This window comes from Gymnodraco acuticeps, unplaced genomic scaffold, assembly GCF_902827175.1.
Source record: "Gymnodraco acuticeps unplaced genomic scaffold, fGymAcu1.1, whole genome shotgun sequence".
Lineage (NCBI taxonomy): Eukaryota > Metazoa > Chordata > Actinopteri > Perciformes > Bathydraconidae > Gymnodraco > Gymnodraco acuticeps.
The window spans coordinates 2347031-2366647 of NW_022991180.1; the positions used below are offsets into that span (position 1 = coordinate 2347031).

General features: G+C 36.9%; 1 protein-coding gene across 6 annotated transcripts in view; it reads right to left on the reverse strand.

Moving 5' to 3' along the window:
- The window catches only part of kcnh1a (potassium voltage-gated channel, subfamily H (eag-related), member 1a), a 50424-nt gene extending 33265 nt beyond the window's left edge, over positions 1-17159 (reverse strand). For 4 of the 6 annotated variants that reach the window (XM_034237832.1, XM_034237833.1, XM_034237831.1 and 1 more), the window contains exons 1-6: positions 16924-17159; positions 8802-8828; positions 6705-6828; positions 2650-2756; positions 1587-1715; positions 60-178 (exon numbers count right to left, since the gene is read on the reverse strand). In XM_034237832.1, the coding sequence (XP_034093723.1) occupies positions 60-178; positions 1587-1715; positions 2650-2756; positions 6705-6828; positions 8802-8828; positions 16924-16996 (579 nt within the window). In that variant the 5' untranslated portion in view covers positions 16997-17159. The remainder of the gene's footprint in view (positions 1-59; positions 179-1586; positions 1716-2649; positions 2757-6704; positions 6829-8801; positions 8829-16923) is intronic. The other 2 variants (XM_034237835.1, XM_034237834.1) reach the window with 1 other exon arrangement.
- Positions 17160-19617: the final 2458 nt, after the last annotated feature.

Consider the following 19617-nt stretch of genomic DNA (forward strand, 5'->3'; position numbering starts at 1 on the left):
AGATAACAGTATTTGTTTTACCGGAATCAAGTCATAAATAAAAAATCTCATGTATGTACCTCAGCTAAGCGGGAGTGCTTGTGGACATTTTCTCCTTTGTGCACTGTGGGCTGCAGCTGCTGGAGGACTCCTCTGCTGCTGGTGAGCGCTCGAGTCAGTCGGGCAAACTTTCCCCAGCCTGAGGATCAGAAACACAGACAGTATCCACAATATTACGTGATGACATTTAAGATCGTTTCTGGTATTTTACATTCGCTCGAGCTACACGATTTGTGGAAGGAGAGAAAAGACGGTGATGCATCTGTGTCTGTAAATTACCTTAAATTAAGCTTCTTAAAAAGCATGTTCTGTAAGTGATCTTGTTTATGTTAAGTGTTAATGTTTAGTAGAGCAGTAATAAGTCTTTAACAAGGACCTGTTTGGGGTTTCTGGGCTGTGAGAATCCATCAAGGTTTTATTTACAAGCTTCTATTCTACTCCACACCTTTATTTGCCTTTTTATCAAGGTCATAAATCATATCCCTGCTGATATATATTTATTTTTCTGGTGTATTCAAATAATGTTTACTGATTGTACAAAAAGACCAGGCAACCAATTTAGCATTGCATTCCTGTCACATTTTCATTGCCAGTTTAAAACAAATTATCCAAATCACTTCAGCAGAACCGGAGACATCACTCTTTTCATTCAATGCATATAGTTAATTTTTCTTTAGGAGATTAAAGGCAGTTTCCAATTAGCTCAATGAAGCTTTATATGTGTCTTTCAGCTAGTTTTCATTTTTTTGTGTTTTTTTTCAATCTTATATACAAATGTCCTTTTCCTTAAAATGTTTGACTAAGCAGGAAATCTGTTATTAAGAAAAAGAGATTGCCTCCATGATTTATTTATGATTTACCTGGTGTATGTGATCTACTGCAGTGTTTGCCTCACTTCAGACCCACTCTCTATTCAGGCAGCACAAACCGGTGCTTGTTAGTTTTGCTTGCAGGCGATGGCCCGTGTGAGAGAGAGAGAGAGAGAGAGAGAGAGAGAGAGAGAGAGAGAGAGAGAGAGAGAGAGAGAGAGAGAGAGAGAGAGAGAGAGAGAGAGAGGAGAGAGAGAGAGAGAGAGAGAGAGAGAGATAGAGAGAGAGAGAGAGAGTGCAACAGCCTCTACAGCAGCTACCTGTTGATGCTGAACTACAATCTCTATTTCATTAAATTCCACATCCTGTTTCTGTCACTGTGGCCTGTTGTACTGATCCGTGTTCTATTTTGGCAGTCTGCAACACTTTTACAGTCCAGTGATTCATTTTGTGCTGAAAACCATCATGATGGCTGTGTATTTCACTGAGTGGGTGTTTCCCCCGAGCAGATGCACAATGCACAGGGTTGGATGATGATCGGTGGCCAACAAAACTTTACCTCTACCTCTCGCAAATGTAGGTTTAAAGGATTGAAGGGGCCATGAAGTGTTCATATAAATGCATTTTACATATTTAAATCCCAATGGAGTAGATATAACTTTCATTGGGAGATTCAGAGCGACAACCTCTTCGGATAAAAGGCATGAAGTTATACGAGTGAATCCTGTTGACTCTCACCTTTAGAGGAATCGTCTTCAATGGGCTGTTTAAAGGCTGTGATGTCACTGAACGTACAAAGAAACAGGACCACCTTCTCTTGTTCGTTTCGTATTGGAGCAATCTTCACAAAAAACCAAACCGGCGTTCCTGAAAGCATAAAAAGAACATAAATATATATTCAGCTGCATCATCTGCTTATTTTTATATTCGTTTGTTTTTATTTTTAAATCAACAGGGTTATAGAACATGACAGATTTGGAAAGGTGGAACAGAAATTGACAATACTAAACAGGAATATACAAACACATGGTTCTTATCTTATTAAAGGGGCCCTATTTGTTGAGTGTTTTTGTAGATGTAAAGTCCCAAAGTTCCCTTCAGAGGGAGTTTCTCTCCCACACACTCCCCCCCCTGCCTGAAACGCCTCCATTGGACTACTTTGTTTACTTTCGTTAAAAGTCACATCACTATGTAACACTCGCACTTCTATTGGCTAGCGCTCCAACTAATTGTATACACGTGATATACATATTCGTGGCTAAGGGGCGGGACATATCTAAGCGGTTGACCAATCACAACAGAGCAAGCCAGCTACCCAATCAGAGCAGACTGGGCTCTGGTTTCAGACAGAGGGTGAAAAGAGGTGCTGGAGCACAGGCAGTATGAGAATCATGAAGAGCTTCACAGTAGAGGCACAACATACTAATTTGAAACCTGAAAATGAGCATAATGGGACCCCATTAAATAAAAGCTTCAGGGCATGATCTGTACCACACTGCTAGAGGAAATAACAGTGAGTTCACGAATATTGGAAAAAAGTATTGCACAGTTTGCAAAGGGACTTTTAAAGCTGCCCGTGTTTTCCTGTAACATCTGCAAGAAGAAGGGGGAGATGGAAACACACATCTATATTTATTCAAAAGGAAGGTTTGGCTCTGGACCAATTAGCACATTTCTACAGAGGTAGAAATGTGCTGGGCTTCCTTTGAACTACGTTACAGGAGCTCGGAATACATTTGCATGACAAGAGAGTGGAGGAAAACTTCACATTTTCCTAGTTTCCTCACATATGGCGACTTACTGTTCTTTTTATACATCAGTATTTCAAACGAATTCATCTCATAATTCTCAAATGTTAGTCGCACTTTTTCCGTCGTGTCCTTGTCCGTGAGCTCCCCGTACATGAAGCTGGAAGACACAAAGGGATATAACAATTTAAATATTTAATAGGCAACGGCACATTGGACAAGCGTGCCCGCTCTGTAATGTGGCGAGAAATGCTCGAATGAGTGATTATCATATTGTGTTAGACGTCAAGTATTCCCTGGATACACTGTGGTACTTTGTTTCCGTTATTTTGATTCTTTGATGACACCTTTTCATGTCTTATCTACGTTTTCCTCTAATATTTTTCCGTATGCTTTCCCAACAAAATGATTCGCCATTTATAGTTATACTTAAATTGTCCAGACAGTGCTATTTATAGACCTTTATAGACACATATCGCAGAATTATACTGTATTAAATATGAAGTAGAGGTGGGTTAAAACTCAATGAAATGTATCCTGATGGCATAAAAAAGAGAAATTCAGCCCGAAGTCTAATTAGCGAAAGCACCTCTAAAAAACAAATTAGACCTGAAGATGGGTCAAGCATCCATGAGCACATTAAAGCACGGTGCGGAGACATTCATCTCACTTTGCTTGTTACCGCCACCCTCAGTAGCAGCCTGTTCCAGCAGGATCTAAATATAACTGAGTTTGTTATGAAATAAAAAAAAGGACGGCTACATTTAATGAGACTACATCCTGACGCTGCACAGGCTCTTCAGACCGTGCTTGATGTAATATCACTGATGAATGTCCTTCTTCAAAGAAAGAACAAAACAAAAACACGATTCTTCAAATGACTTTCTCGTCATGCGAGAACAATTCCCACAGGTTTGTCCCTGTATGTTTACGGGATCCAGTAAAGAATTATATAAATAATTGAGAAGAGACAGAGCAGTTGGGGAGGAAAAAACATCTTTGATCCACACACATCTGCAGCAGAAGAGGAAGATATATTAGACTTTAACTCTCTGGGGAGATGAGCATACATTTTACGTTTGAGTCATCCTCAGAAACATCAAACATCCACACTCTGAATGTTTTATGGCCTCGTTATCAAACTCATGGAGATGTTTTTTTGACAGTAAAAAGAAAGATCAAATGTTTTCTTGCCTCCTTAAAAATGCAATGGCACCCTCTTGTATTGTTTCACTGAGATACATGAGCCCTCCTACCTATAACCAGTGGATCCAGTATGAGTTTATATTGAATTTGGAGGAGATTTCGGTACTTCACAGAAAAATGGCAAAACATGGTCAACATTTACTACCTGTGTTGAAAACGTATCTCTTTCAAAATATGATGTACTCATAGTGTTGACAGATGCACCGGCTGATAAAGGGAAATATCATGTTACTCTGGTAAAGATTATGATTTTCACCGATTAGTATTTTTCTCTTATAAATTAGATTTGAAAATCCATCACTGAGATAATTGTAGATAGAAATATGTAGATTTTGTTGTTTTCATTACGCATCTGTGTTTCTACATATTTCTTTGTACTATTATTAACAGTTTACTGTATATCTATGTTATTTAAATCATGATGAGGCTCTGCTGGAAGCGCACACTCATGTCAGATGTCTGTATTATTGCGGTTACTTATAACGTTTTTCAAAAAGACCAAATGATTGCATGGCATAGAGGTGTATTTTAATAATAAAAGTGGTTAATTATACCTATTAAACCTACTTATAAATAACCCACATTCAGTGTTGGAAGAAGATCTTTTACTACCTCAAAATGGTACTCAGTAAAAGTACTTAGTTACTGTTCAACATGATTAGACAGGACAAATAGGTATAACACATATAATAAACCTTTGTCTGAAAGGAACCAAAATATATTTCAAAACAGAGGCAGATGTAATTTGGAGAATTTAGCTTGATTCCAAATTGAAAGAAAATTGAATCTTTAATACTAATTCATTTTAAGGTCTGGAGCTTATTAATAAAATATGATTGTTTTCTGATTGTATTCACCGTCATTGAATGTGCTCTCCAACACAATGTCAAGGGCCTATGTGCCTTGCTGCAAAGTAAACTGTTATTTACTGAAGTGTATGGTGATATGTATACATTCAAAACCATATAGAAAAAAGTATAAATATTTTCTTTTGGATCTCAATTACAGTCAATAGAGCTTACGTATGTTCCCTTCCTCTTACAAACACAAGACTGTGATCCACACAGCAACCTAAAAATAATACTCAAATTAATCTTCACACACTCTGTTCAATATTTGTATTGGCAAGTCTTCTGAAGCTTATGCTCGGGGACCCGGGGGTCTAAATCAGTAATAGCCGCAGTGCTGGCTGTGACAAACGCCATCTCTCACAACACAAGAAATCTCCCACGGATCCTGGCAGCACCAACTGTTTCCATGTGATCCTATTAATATAGTGCTTACTGGCATGCTTTTACCAGCACAATAAACAAAATAGACCAGAATTTACTCACTTGAATAGGTATACTACTCATTTTAGATTCCCTTGTATTGCTTTATGTGAGGAGTTTTGGAGAGAGCACCCCGGGACGCTGTCAGCCAGCAGTTTCAGTTTGTTACAACCTGATTACATCACAGATTACTGTTTTACTCATCTGGTTTCTTTCTTTGAAATAAATAAAGACTAATTAACTGTCTTACTGAAGTGATGGTATTAACTCTTATTGTAAGTGGTATTCTCGTTATTTTCAATATAGAATACTTTATTGTGATTTTAACTTTGGATGATTACAGAAAATCAGCTCTGTTGCAAACAAACATTTTCAATATTAAAATTATTTTGTTCAGCAAATCATTTTCACAAAATAACACTATTATTTTTAGGCTATGAATGAACTACACTTTGTGCCTTCAACGTCACCACTGAGATCAAGATTGACTACTGTACGGCATTATGACTTTTTTCTAGTCTCATAGCAAAAGCCTTTTTTAAGACACTTAAAAGTTTCAACAAAACCCATTCAAAAACCCCATTGACTTCAAAACAAGGGTACAGAAAGTGCAACATTTTTTACTAATTTCCAGGTTCTCAGAATCATTCCTGCCGCATTGTTAGGTTTTTTAATCTGGTACCATCATCATAATGCTAAAGAACTGCTAAACGAATAACATCCACATCAGCTGTATTTTGTGTTTAATGCTCATCATCAAATATCACCATGTCAACACACTGATCTCACATGATGTACAGGGTGAACATCATACCATCTTAATATCAGCCCTTACATTGCTAACACATTTTGCTCAGCAGCTGATGTATGAGCTCATCATTAATTCTGATAATTAATACGGCATTGTGCACGAGAATCACATCTGAAAACACTGCACTTGTGCAATGAGAACTTTCAGCATCATATCCCTTTCTGTTAAAATAAGCCAAAATATTCCATAGAGGATTCAAACCCACAGACATGAAACACGCACTGGCACAGGGAACTTGGAGCAAAGTGAAGAGCTGCACACACCTGCACCCGGTTATCATCCTCGAATAACTCTCTCTACCAATTACCTCTAAATAAGGATGCTCCGCCTGGTGTTAAGAAGTGCAAATACAAACACACTCAAAAAGATACATAGCATTGAAAATGGCCTCTACAGTGGCACACATAAACCTATTGAATTCTCAGAAAACACTGCAGCAAGAATCTATTTCTATATGTGATACAGGGATCTAAATGAAACCTCCACACAGTGTTTTACTGCAGGCACTTTTAAGATAAAAAAAAACTTGTAGAAAAAGTCATCCTCTATCTGACACTGTTGTATAACTTCAGCAATAGCATGATTATTTTAGCTTTGCCAGCCAAGATGAGGCTCATCTAGATTAAAGACAGCTTGAGGTTAGCCAAAACAACTTCTTATAATGTCACTGGCTGATCTTGAACTTATGTCTAATACAGCGAAATATAAAAAAGGGTTAGTATCGTATAGTAAGTCTTTAGAGTTTGGTAAACTTTACTTTATAAGTTGTGTTTTATATGCTCTCTCATCAGTTTCTGTGAACTATAAACATTGTTCCTACCTGCAGGTGCTGCTTTTCTGCATCACCTCTGCTCTGTGATACCCCGACAGCTTGCAGAAACCATCGTTGCTGTAGACGATGGGCCAGTCTACTATCTGAGCGTTTCCCAGGACAAAGTTGGTATCTGTTTAGAAGTGAACAGGAATGAAGGGTGAATACACTTGAAGGGTTGCAGTATTTCCTAAAAACTCAACAATATCAAAGTAGTTTTGGGTAGGGAAAAGGTTTTTCAATCTAAAGTCAAAGATTTTGTGGAGCTGCAACTAAATAAACATTGCAAGAGTTTTCAAAGAATGACGGGACATAACTAAACAGCAAACATTAGGGCATAAAAAAATGTGTGCCTATCTTTGAAAATGTGTTATTGTTGAAAATAATATTTCACAGATTCTTGAGACAAATTCCTCGGTTTCAAAACTAATGATTTAACTTTCCTTCATACTGCTGAATGTTTATTTAACAAATGTCTTTAAATGCACATTTGCTTTGTAATGTTTCCCTCACACTTCAGTTTCATTAATGTCCATGATGGTCTACGGCGCATTACACACTCCACATGGGGCACTGGCACACAAATGTAGGCCAAACAGATTGGTTTTGTTATGTAGTAAACATCCTATAACTATGTACAGTAAACATCTGCTACCTGACGTTTTTTATTAGTATTTCCTTGGGAACATCTTGGGATTCTACATTCCCCATGTAGACAGAGTAATTTAGCTCGCCGTTTCAGAAGTGTTTGTGAGAAACAAGTGAGTACTTGTGTTTGTGATTAAATAGTCTGAGTTATTGCTGATAGTATGAAGTAATTAGGTTTCCATTATTGGACAGTATAGTCTACAAATATTTATAGCCGTGGTCATCGATTTTTAAATGTCATGAAAACAGAGTACATTAATTATCATATGGCACATTTTGCATATTCAAATGTTAGCAAAGCCTTCAAGCAAAGATATGAATGGTCGAAAATGTTAATAAACCTAAGTGATCATTGAATCATTTGTATTTTGCTTCAGCCTTTCTCAAAACCTAAGCATTTTTATAATTAACATCAACTATTGTTACTCTGTGTCATTACTTAAACTCCAATTTGTTCTTAAATGTCATTATTCATGAACTAAAAAGGAAAATGCCAGCGGGTTTGGTTACTGGCTTTTTGGATTAAGTATGATTGAAACAAATATGCAAATAATTCCACTGTTCAGTTTTTGCTTTGTAAAAATATGCAACTGATTATGAGTGTAATTTAGACATGAAAATACTAAAGCTTAAAATGTAACATTCTTTTAAAGCAGTATAGTGGTACTTTAAGGACAATTGGGCAAGACTTCATGGACAAATTAATCAGCTTTTTGCCATTTTGATATTTCTTATCAAATAAATGCCATTCAATTCCAAAACACAAACTTATTTGTGTATGTTCATTCCTGGGATAAAAAAATGTAGATTGATTTCCAGGATTATTTTTGACATTTAAACATATCTAAAAGTAAAACGATCTAATATCCATTCACATAAAATTGGCAAATAAAAGGAAAACAAAGGGAAAATGTACTGGCTTTAAATGGGAAAGTAAATGTGATGATGACTGGGGGTAAAACCAAAAAAATAATAAAACCTGTATGGAAATTCCCAAATCTGCGCAGAAACTACAACAATGTGACGACACGGGGTTGAAAGAGAAGGAGTTAAAAACACCTTGCACAAAACACATAGAAATAGCATTTCCCTATTTCATGTGAACGCACAGAAAATATTCAGTCAACACAAAATAAAAACACTTTGAAATGACAAATACAAGCATGAGAAAACTGACGACAAATGAAGCACGAGACGTTCCATGCCAACGTATTATTTTACAATAATCAGATGAATGTTAAACTTAAAGAAAGTCCAAAGCTCCAGTACTATAATTAGCCCTGGATTTGCTGTGTTGCATATCATTTAAACAAATTATTTATTAATCTTAACATGTCTAATTAGTTAAGTGTTTGGTAAATTAACATCATTTGGTATAGAACATTTAGTGGTGCATTACAAAGAGAAAGATACCGTCAAGAAAACATAAGCAGCACACCAAACTAAACTGTATAGTACCTGTCTGTTTATGTGACAGTGTCCAAACTGAAATATTTGAAAAAGAAACAAGGTTAAAAGATTACAGTGAGAAATATCGGTTGAGTGTCAGACAAAAAATAATGGACGTGTCAACCAAAAACATAAACACAACACTGTGAATTGGCAATCCTCACTGTTTATCGCTACGCTAACGTGAGAATAACAGCTGTTTCGTAAAAAAACCGTAAGCTCAACAGAAATAAGTGTTACTATTAAGGTAGACGTATGATAATTAAAGATGCATTTATAATTTTTGAGCCACTAAGGGTCAGATCAACTCAGAAACAAGCTGACACACAGCTAGCATTATTTGTTGCGGCTAATGCATTAGCATACAGTTACTACATGCAGCACACTTGGTGAAACTTGGCATTCATTTGAAGTCATCTTTCTGGCCAACAGATGAATGTAGGTCTTATATTCACTCTTCTTATAGCTTTCTTACCAACTTCTGAGAGAAACTTTGTTCTTTAGCCGCTAATATTCAGCCGTCTTAAGATAATGTAGTCGCTAACTTTGTTTGTCGGCCATTTTGATGCTGGAAAGGCCAAAATAATCCAACCCAGTCTCACGGCATTTCGTGTTCACCAACACGATTTTTAATCTATTGATTCGTGTTCCCCAACACGATTTGCCCCTTTTTTCGTGTTGCACAGCACGATTTTTGTTCGTGTTGCACAGCACGATTTTAAAAGCAATGTATTTCTACTGCTTGCAGCACGTCTTTTTCTCCGGTCGGGTCGAGGAAGACCTGAAGCTGTGTGGTTCATAAAAACATGTTCTTACTCAATATCAAGCCACAATTATTGCTTTTATTTTAAATCGTATAACTTTTTCGGACTTTTGTTGCCGTCTGTGAGGAAAATAAATGGGGCTCAGAGCCTCAGAATACTGAAATCTGTATTTTTTAAATATTTTTGTTATTCTTTTCAAAATAACACACTGTTATTTACTCACCAATAATACACAATTATCCTTGCTTTTATTTATTGGTTTAATTCCATAATCTCGGGCTTTTTTGGCCTCCGTCAGGGACTGAATTTCAAAATAAAAATAACCGGATTTAGGCATTACCCAAGATCCTCAGCTATGGTTTTAAACTCGTTTATTGGATGTTTTAGCCGCAATGCATGCTGGGATTTGGTGTTTATATGATATGAAATCCGGAAAACATTTGTGTACCTTGTGTGCATCTAGTGGTTAAAGCACGTTATTGAATTATTGTGTTTGATTAAAAAAATATTACGAGTACATACTTTCAGGGCCGCCCCTCCCTACAGGCCAATCACGCAGGCTGCATGGGGCCCCGCCTTGCGCAGGGGGCCCCGCCCAGAGGGCCTCAGCTGCTGTGCGCAGTTCTCCGCTCAGTTCTCCGCGCACCCCCGGCTGACACGCGAGAGTGAGAGGTGACAAGGGGAGCACGTCTATAACCCGACACCGTTGCAATGAATCGACATCTGACCAATCACGGCTTTGATACGGCCACTAGTGCAGGTGAAGAGATGTCGGTGAAAAGACAGTTTCAGTCCGGCGCAAGCTAGAGGGAAAAAAAACTAAACTTGAAGAAACTAGAGCATCACTCGAAGGTGGGTTATTGTATGAGTCAAATGTACAACTTGCGAATGTTGTATAAGTCAAATTGCCAATTGCCATATTAAAACATCAGCTGCAATTCACGACATGAAGAAGGCAGTCTCTGCAGAGCATATAGGCTAATGGAGATGCAGTTATTTCCAGCATTCTTTATTTACCATTCATTCAAGTATGTGATGCCTTATATCTGCTAATGTACAGGAGGAAGAGTGATAAACTGTCTGTCTAGTTGGCTTACATAACAGTTAAAGTTTACAGCCTAAAAAATATGGAGCATTTTTCGCCCTTATATTCATTTTTATGTCAATTTGCACATTTCATGGTGATGCTCAGCCTCTCCCCTTAACTCCTAACAGTCATCATCATGTCAACCACAACACAGATAAATACTGTACTGATAGAAATGTGTGTGTAGTTGTTGATACATTGCTGACAGAGGGAACTACATTTGAATACAGATTTAAGAAATATCAGTTTTTGAGCATGTCATAAGCATGTTTTGTCTCGACTATATTACAACTATATTATAATAAAATAATATAGTATTTATATTATTGAATTGATTATGATTATTAGTAGAAGTTGTTTATTTGCATTAATTATATTTTAATCTTTTTGAGGCTAGTATTTGGCAGGAAATGCAGACGTATTCACCTGCATACTGAACGACATACATGCACAACCATTTACCTCACTGCATAAAAAAGTGTTGATAATAATAATAAACAGGAATTATATTTGCAAAGTAGCCTACTTTGTTTCCAAAACATTGTTTTTTCACTCCTGTCGGTTGGGGGGGAGGGGCTCATCTCACAATGTCGCTTGGGGCCCCAAGTTGGCCAGGGGCGGCCCTGCATACTTTCATAGGGGGAAAGTATAAATATATAAATATAGAATATAAAAAATCAAGAAGATACTATAAAGTGATCTCTACAATAAAACAGTTTAGTGCAGCATGTACAAAGATATTAATAGGAGGAGGTGCAAAACAGAAAAACGAATTAACCTTTATTTAAACATTAAATAACAGATTAAGGTCTTCTTTTAAATAAGAAAAAACCGTTGGGGGTATCTATCTACAGATAAATATTAAGCCTGACAAAGTACTTAACGTCTATTATATTGCTTTCCTGCAATGTTAACTATGTTGAAGCACTTATTTTAACTCACATTATACATATGAATTATACTCGTATGTATGTAGATAGAATAAGAAATGTGCAGAATATGACAGTTTATTGGTGGAGGTTCACACATATTGATAGATGTCTTGTAATGCACTGTTGAGGAACCTGTGACCCAAGTGTTTCATTCATTGCATAACTACACCAGTTGTGTATATGATATGTCAATAAACCTTTGAAAATCTTGAAAGGGATGTGCAAAATAGCCATAATATACAGTCTTTAATTAACTATTAGTAGAGAATAACGAGTAATGAATATACTTTATTACTCGTTTCCATTCATGTCAATTGCAGATACATGTTTAGTCTTCTCAAGCACCAACTATCAAATATCTCTCCTGATTGTTGGCACTTGACAATCACCTTACCTGAATTTTACTCAGGTGTAACTAAAGTCTGATTTAAGGGTTGTTTATATTTCACATCATTAATCAGAATCTGCAAAGTAACTCAAATAAATGCTGTGGAGTAAAAATACCAGGTTAACCTCTGAATTGTAGTGGAGTAGAATTACAAAGTAACAATGAGCTGTCATGTGGGTATATATAGCGATTTTCACCCATTTATTAATTATAATAAATAATATATAATAGTTTTACATTTGATAACGCCAATGTGTTTAATACTGGCAACTTCTAATTGTGGGAAAAACGAAAACGTTCAGTAGAGACGTCCCATAGAACATTTGGCGAAACACAATAGCCAGCATCCAGCATGTGTAGTTCTGGGGGGGGCGTTCGATTCCAGTTTTGGATAGTCTGGCGTGGTTTCGTTCCATTTCACACAGCTGTTTGACGCTCTGCGTAACCTTACGGGGGACTGTAGTCCTAAACGATAGCTGGGGATTATGGGTAGTGTAGTGTCTTCGGCCATCCTAAACTCAGAAAGGTTGACAATCGCAATGACGCTCGAAATGTCCCTTATAGTCCTACATCTGTTTCCGGATATTTTATTTTGAAATTCAGTCCCTGACGGACGCCAAAAAAGCCCGAGATTATGGAATTAAACCAATAAATAAAAGCAAGGATAATTGTGTGTTATTGGTGAGTAAATAACAGTGTGTTATTTTGAAAAGAATAACAAAAATATTTTAAAAATACAGATTTCAGTATTCTGAGGCTCTGAGCCCCATTTATTTTCCTCACAGACGGCAACAAAAGTCCGAAATTATACGATTTAAAATAAAAGCAATAATTGTGGCTTGATATTGAGTAAGAACATGTTTTTATGAACCACACAGCTTCAGGTCTTCCTCGACCCGACCGGAGAAAAAGACGTGCTGCAGGCAATAGAAATACATTGCTTTTAAAATCGTGCTGTGCAACACGAAAAAAAGGGGCAAATCGTGTTGGGGAACACGAATCAATAGATTAAAAATCGTGTTGGTGAACACGAAATGCCGTGAGACTGGGTTGAATAATCAGCTAAGCAAAGCAAAAATTCTCCATAGAGCTACAAAGTTCATATAACTTCAAAACGTAGTCATTTGAATCAATGTAAATCAACATAATATGTATTTAATTAGCTTTTTCAACTCATTGTTTAGCTGTTGGGCCGCAACTTAACTGTTTGGTTCACTCTTGCACCCATGGGGTTATTTTTGGCTGCAGCAGGAAGCTCTTTTCAGTGAAAAAAGGCTTTAAATCCCACTGTACCCTACCTGCTCAGCAGCAAACTGCAGTCAGGGACAGTAAGTGACAAGCTGGTAAACATATTGAAGCATTTATCAGCTAAAGAGACAGAGAAGAGAAAGATATTTCCCTTAGGAGTGGTAAGAGAGCCAAAACACAGCTGAAATTGAGTGAATATTTGACTTGAATTTGGCAAGACACACAAATTCAATGAATGCCAATATTGCTTTGTCAACTTAAAAGGTGAGATGTCAATGTTGTGTTTGCAACTTTAAGGCAACCCTTAAGTTGCCAAAGTTAGTAAATGCAGGTTTAATTGAATTTAAAGGGTCCCTTGTGGATATGCAGTCATTCCAGAATTGGAGGACATTTCATGTCCCCCATATAACAAATCTAATAATCCATGCCCAAAATGCTAAAACATGCACGTGTTGTGTTAAACATACTTGTATTGAGACAAAATGTATATAAAGTTGTAGAAAAAGTGGTTTCAAAATATTATTTAAATTATCAAATAGCTCTCGAACATCCCCTAAAATGGCATTTTTCTCTTGTCCCCACTTCTTGGTGACAAACTTGCATGTCAAATATAACATTTAAAATAGGGATTTTATTTACTTTTTTTGGTATTATTCTATTGACATATGTCTCTTGTAATGGTCAAATCAATTTGTTAAATCATAAACATATTTTAGATAACAGTAATTTTGCACAGAAGGTGTGTCCCTCAACATGCGTTCAACCCTGTTACCCAAACCTTTTTAGATTGGCACAGGAAGTGAACAAACTGTAAATCAGATGACACAGTGGAAGTGACATCAGCAAGCCATGTGCTAGTCCCATGGGTAGACCAAAACTAAGTCCTCTCTTTTATTTTTCACATTTTTACAATCTTTTCAGTCTTAAAAGAGTGTGGCACTCTGACCCACTCAACCCTGTTACTGATATTATCAGAATAAAGCATATTCATTTAAAAGTTATCTTTCTTGCATTAGATATCCAAGTTTCTCCTTGCCTTGAAAGTAGCATTACATGCTACATCTAGCAATAATTCCTGAGGTTAAAGCTCAAATTAGCATTGATTTTCAACCCTGTTACTTTCAACCCTGTTACTATAATTAGAGTAACAGGGGTAATTCTTCATTGAAAAATATTAATTTGATGCCTAGCTGGGCAAATCACTTTTTTTGATGGTTTATTATCTGTTTTTCCTAAATACATTAAAAAAAATTATAAAATCAAAGGTTCATTTTTCAAAAATGTTGGTGTCTAAATTGTCCTCCAATTCTGGAGTCAAAGTTGTTCATAATAGTTGTTGCTTCACCGGCAAAATTAACTGCCTTCATTATCTTCCTACTGACATTCTCCTGCTGCTCCTTACCTTTCAACATTTCCACCTCTGAATAAACATCATCATATAGCTACATAGGATTAACAAGACCCACAAGATGTAGGTTTTGCGGATTTCACTGAGACAAACAGCACGTTAGGTGGTCAAAAACTGAATACGGCCAAATGGCCGACTGTATTCAGTTGTTACTTATCATTCTAATTGCTTAGAGTTCATTGTAATGAGTCATAACAAATTAAGTTTGGGTTTCATACTGGACACGAACACCATGGCTGGAAGTCTGGCCTTAGATGTGGAAAATAATAAAACAAATTGATTAATGACATAATTTAGTTATAGATAGAGACTTTAAATGGCTTTTGTTACTGCTTTCCACCATTCAGTCCAAACCTACTAGCAGGTGCAGCAGGCTCCTTGTTACCCATATGAGGCTGATAACCATTGATAACACCCATCCAATGTGCTGATAACCTAAAGATGGGTGAAATTAATGTTAAATTGCCCAGGTTAGTTTACTGGCCTTATTCACAAACACTATAATGGAACAAAGTTATCATTATTGCTAAAAGTTGCACCTATATGCATTTCCTCCAATACATAAAGACATACAATTATGTAACAACAAACTTCTGTTTTAATGTAGAGTTACATTTAGGCGGTGACCTAATAGAGCCAAAATGAAAATCCAAAATAGAGACAGAAAAGTAAGCGCTATAATTTTGAACATTGAAAGAAAGGAATAAAGGAACATCTCATCGTCTGTGAACGCCCACCCACCGCTGGGTCTCTCACAAGTCAATTGTGTCAATCCACTGTGTCTCAGTGGCATCCTGCAGATTATAGCCTTAGCTCTTTTGTTTCTAGCTTGGGAGAGACCAAGGTCATAGGAAAAACATATGCATGTGCTTTTATTTTTAAAGGTTACATTTTCCTTTCTTTTATTCTTTATTTATTATTCACTTTAGGGATTCAGATTCTTACACTGTTCATCTAAAGAAAGCCTGGCTCTAGAGACATATTCACCCTTTCCGCAAAAGTTGTTCCCTTCTGTCATGACACATTTTAATGGAGATATGTGGAGCAGACGTGTATACACAAACACACAAGTTTGTGTGGTATACCTCTGCGGGACACGATTATACATTATAGGAAAGAACCTCCAAACCTAATTTTGACTATAGCCCATTAAAAAGGGAAATCATAGCCAATGAGCTGGTGTGTGTGAATAATTGTCTCCAAACGTTGTTCGTGACAGAAACGCACACGGTGTGCTGGTTTAGTTTCACAGCTAGCTGTCCAGTGGCATAACTCTCCAGTAGGTCCTGTCACTTCAGATTGATCTAATACATAGCCAAAGGATTACCGACACTCATATTTCCAAAATCACTGCAAGATTTCTATCAAAGTTTGCTAAATTTCAGCTATCATAGGTAGTATATCGGCTTCACATTCTGAACCCCATATTGTGCACCAATTGGCCAATAAATGAATCCCATGCATCTCAGGTACAAAACAAGTTATAAGAAAAACATTAACATGTGAACAATAAAGTATATAAATAAACATATCATGTTACATGAGTAACTCATCATTGTGGTTAGCCTACCTTCTGTGATATGTTGTATCCACTGGTTTTAACAAAGGTCTGCAATGTGTGCTTCAAACTGCTTTTTTTATGAATTAAGATCAAATCCAATACAGTGAAAACAATTAAACCATTCTCATCCATTTCCCCTAATAGATCCAACCCCTTTATCTTGGGATAGTTAATAAAGCATTAGCTGATCTAAGACAATATGAACAAAAGCTTAATAGTTTCATTTAAACCAATAGCCTAGTGGGGAAATCGTGGTGAATAAAAACAAATGGATTAGTGTCTTTGCACAAGCTGATCTCTGACATAACTTGTTTTTAGAGATAAATAAGTATTACACTTGATTATGTTTGCATGTTTCTGGTCCATTTCATTGTTTAATGAAGGCTTTCAGTGGCTTTATGTAATCAGTAGAAGGCTACCTCTAATGTCTAATGTCTGATTTTTACTGGCTTCGTAGACTCCGTATTGGGAACAGGGGATTTGTCAGAAAACGCACTGAATATTTTAACTAGAATGAATGGAAATGTGTTAACTCTGAAGTTTTTATTTATAACGAACTTTTAAATGCGCATGAAGGTAATGGCTCGATCACTAATTAGCCTCCATCGTTGTTCTAATTTCGTTAATTAGTTAAGTGGCTTCTCTAGACAGGCTGACGAGCAATCAATGCACATATCTATGCACCATATATATTTAGTTTTACAGTTTTAACTTCAAGGTAGCATATTAATCCTCATCCTTACCGTTGGACCGTCTCACAATATTCTCCAAAAAAGTATTCTGCGGGGCCACAAGTCCCCTCCGACCCCCCGCCATGCTGCCTCTTCACTCAGTCGTCTGCAGGTGAATCTGTACTCCTCGAGCTGCCGCTGGTCTTCATGGTCTCTGAAGTCCTGAGGCGCTGCGTGGATGCTCTTGCAGAGGAGATGTGTGTGTGTGCCTCCTCAGCCCGGTGTGTTGGCGCCTCTTTACGCACCTCATCATCCAGGAGACGAAAACAACGCCTGGGTGGGTGCAGCGCGCAGGAGGGGTCGGGGCTCTGCTCCACTGCATGGAGCCCCAACCACGACCTGCAGCGCCATCTGCCGGAGGAAACAAAGGGTTGACTACTAATTCACTGACTCCTTTAAAATAAATGTACTGTAAGACTTTGATATTTACAATGACAATGTGGTCAGATCTGACGATTAATATACGCATGAGGATTAGTGTTGTACCCATTATGTGTAAAGCTGTTCTTATAAGTTAATGTTTCTTTATTTGTTTTTCTTTTCCTCATTTGTTGACTGTTGTGTAGTTAGTTTATATATGTAAGTGTTTATTTTGTTTTGTATGCCTTGTGATGAAATCATTTCTTACTAAGGCAAATAAAAAAGAAAGATATTGAGTTACTTTTACTCATGTTGTCCTTTTCTATCACTTTATGCACCTGCTACACTAGCATTAAGAGGGGAATATTGTATACTTTACTACACACGATTGCAGATCTGAACAATTACAGATGTTACTTTATAGATTAAGAGTTTGATTAAAAAACATTAGATTATATATTGTTCAAATCACAAATCTAACTAACCTTTGTGCATTTACCTTTTTGAAACTTGGTCTAAATGTTGCTGATATTTCCATATTCAAAATTAAGGATCTTTTATGTCGTAGAAAAAGGAAAACACGATGATGGATTTTTATGCTTGTCAACTATATCACCTCTTTATTCTTTTTGTGTTCTTCTGTTTTGTGTTTAGGTGATATTTCTGGTTTTAAGAGGCTGATGCAAACCTTGAATTTCTTGAAGACCGGTGGGCAGGAGGAAAAATCCAAAGACAACAGAGGAGGAAATAACTGTAAATTGTCGATTATTTCCAGCGAAATATGACAATATTTCAGTCCCTAAACCTCGAAAACCTCGTCTAACTAACAATTAGTAATTCCAGCGCAGACTGAAAACTCATCTCTTTCGACTCCACTTCGAGCGATAGAACTATTAACAAAGCACTTATATACTAATAAAGGACTGGCTTATCTAAAGCCAGTTGAGTAGCACTTGAAATGTGTGGCTCTATGAAACCTGATGTACTTATATGATTCTGTTTTCTTCAAGGTTGTGTCTTCCTGGTCGAATGTACTTATTGTAAGTCGCTTTGGATAAAAGCGTCAGCTAAATGTAATGTAATGTAATTAATCTCTTAAATGACAGTGTGCAGGATTCAGGCATGGAAAAGCAGATTAAAACTGTGAACTGTGTTTAACATTTTCAGTATATAGAGTGTACCAAACTGTCAGGAAAGCTTCCTGCAGAGCACACAGGAGGATTGTTAGTTAATTTTTCATGGATTAGTCTCTTACATTCAGGTTCTTGAAATGGGTGTCCCAAAGGTGCAGCAAAACCGAGAAATTAGGATTTTTATTTCCTGCAGTAGAATTGGCATTTTTAATAGACCACACTTTTTCACATGCTCATTAATCCTGTTCAAATATGTTGGACCCTGCAGTGCCCATACTAAGACGGACCTCAAATAAACTCCTGGTGACAATATATCCTTCAAAACATCACACCCTAAAAATACTCTTTGCAACAAAAGAATAATCTTACAGCTGTGTTTTTATGTCCCATCAGTTTGTTCACTGGGTTCACCTGATGTTGCAGGTGGTGTAAATCAGACTGGATGGCTACACCATCAGGCTCTGTGTGCTGCAGAGAAGCACAGCATGATTGTCCTACTGTAAAAGGAATACAAAAAAATATGAGCAATGATGTCGTTTTTAAACTTCGTATTGTGCACATATTGGGTTAGGTCCAGCAATGGAAAGGGATATTTCCCTTGTGTTATCATAGTGATTAAGCATTATCAATAAAAGCCAAAATAGACCAATTCTCAAGGCTCTATTTAAAGGCTGATACCCAAGTCAGTTTACTGGAAAGCTAGGAGGTGTGTTTTAAATGGTGCCAATGCCTACTAGCTTTCAAAAACCTTAAAAAGGTTATGAAAGTAAAAGCGGGATAATCAACTTCCTGTAGTTATGTATAAGTGTTGTAACGCAAAAGGGGTAATGTAATGGCAATAACTGTTGATGCATGAGTAAAACTAAGGTTGTCATTGAGGGTCAAAATTCCTGCACATTGCACTTAAAGTAAAAACTATTATAATCACAGCATTGCTTATCTCTTCTGAACATACGTTAGCTCCCCACAACGCCAATAGTATTACTTTGAGAATCCAATAATGAAAATGTATTCCTCCCTGGATCTTCTAACTTCAAAAAGGGATTAAACAGTCTAGTTTCAGCTACAATTTGGCTTACTGGCAGTAAGAACAAAATCTATTAAAGTGAAATGACCCTTAGTAAAAAATAAATGACAATTTTGCCCCAACCTCCCCACACTATTTACACAATTCCTCCTACATTTATCTCATGCAACACACTGGAGTCGTTCA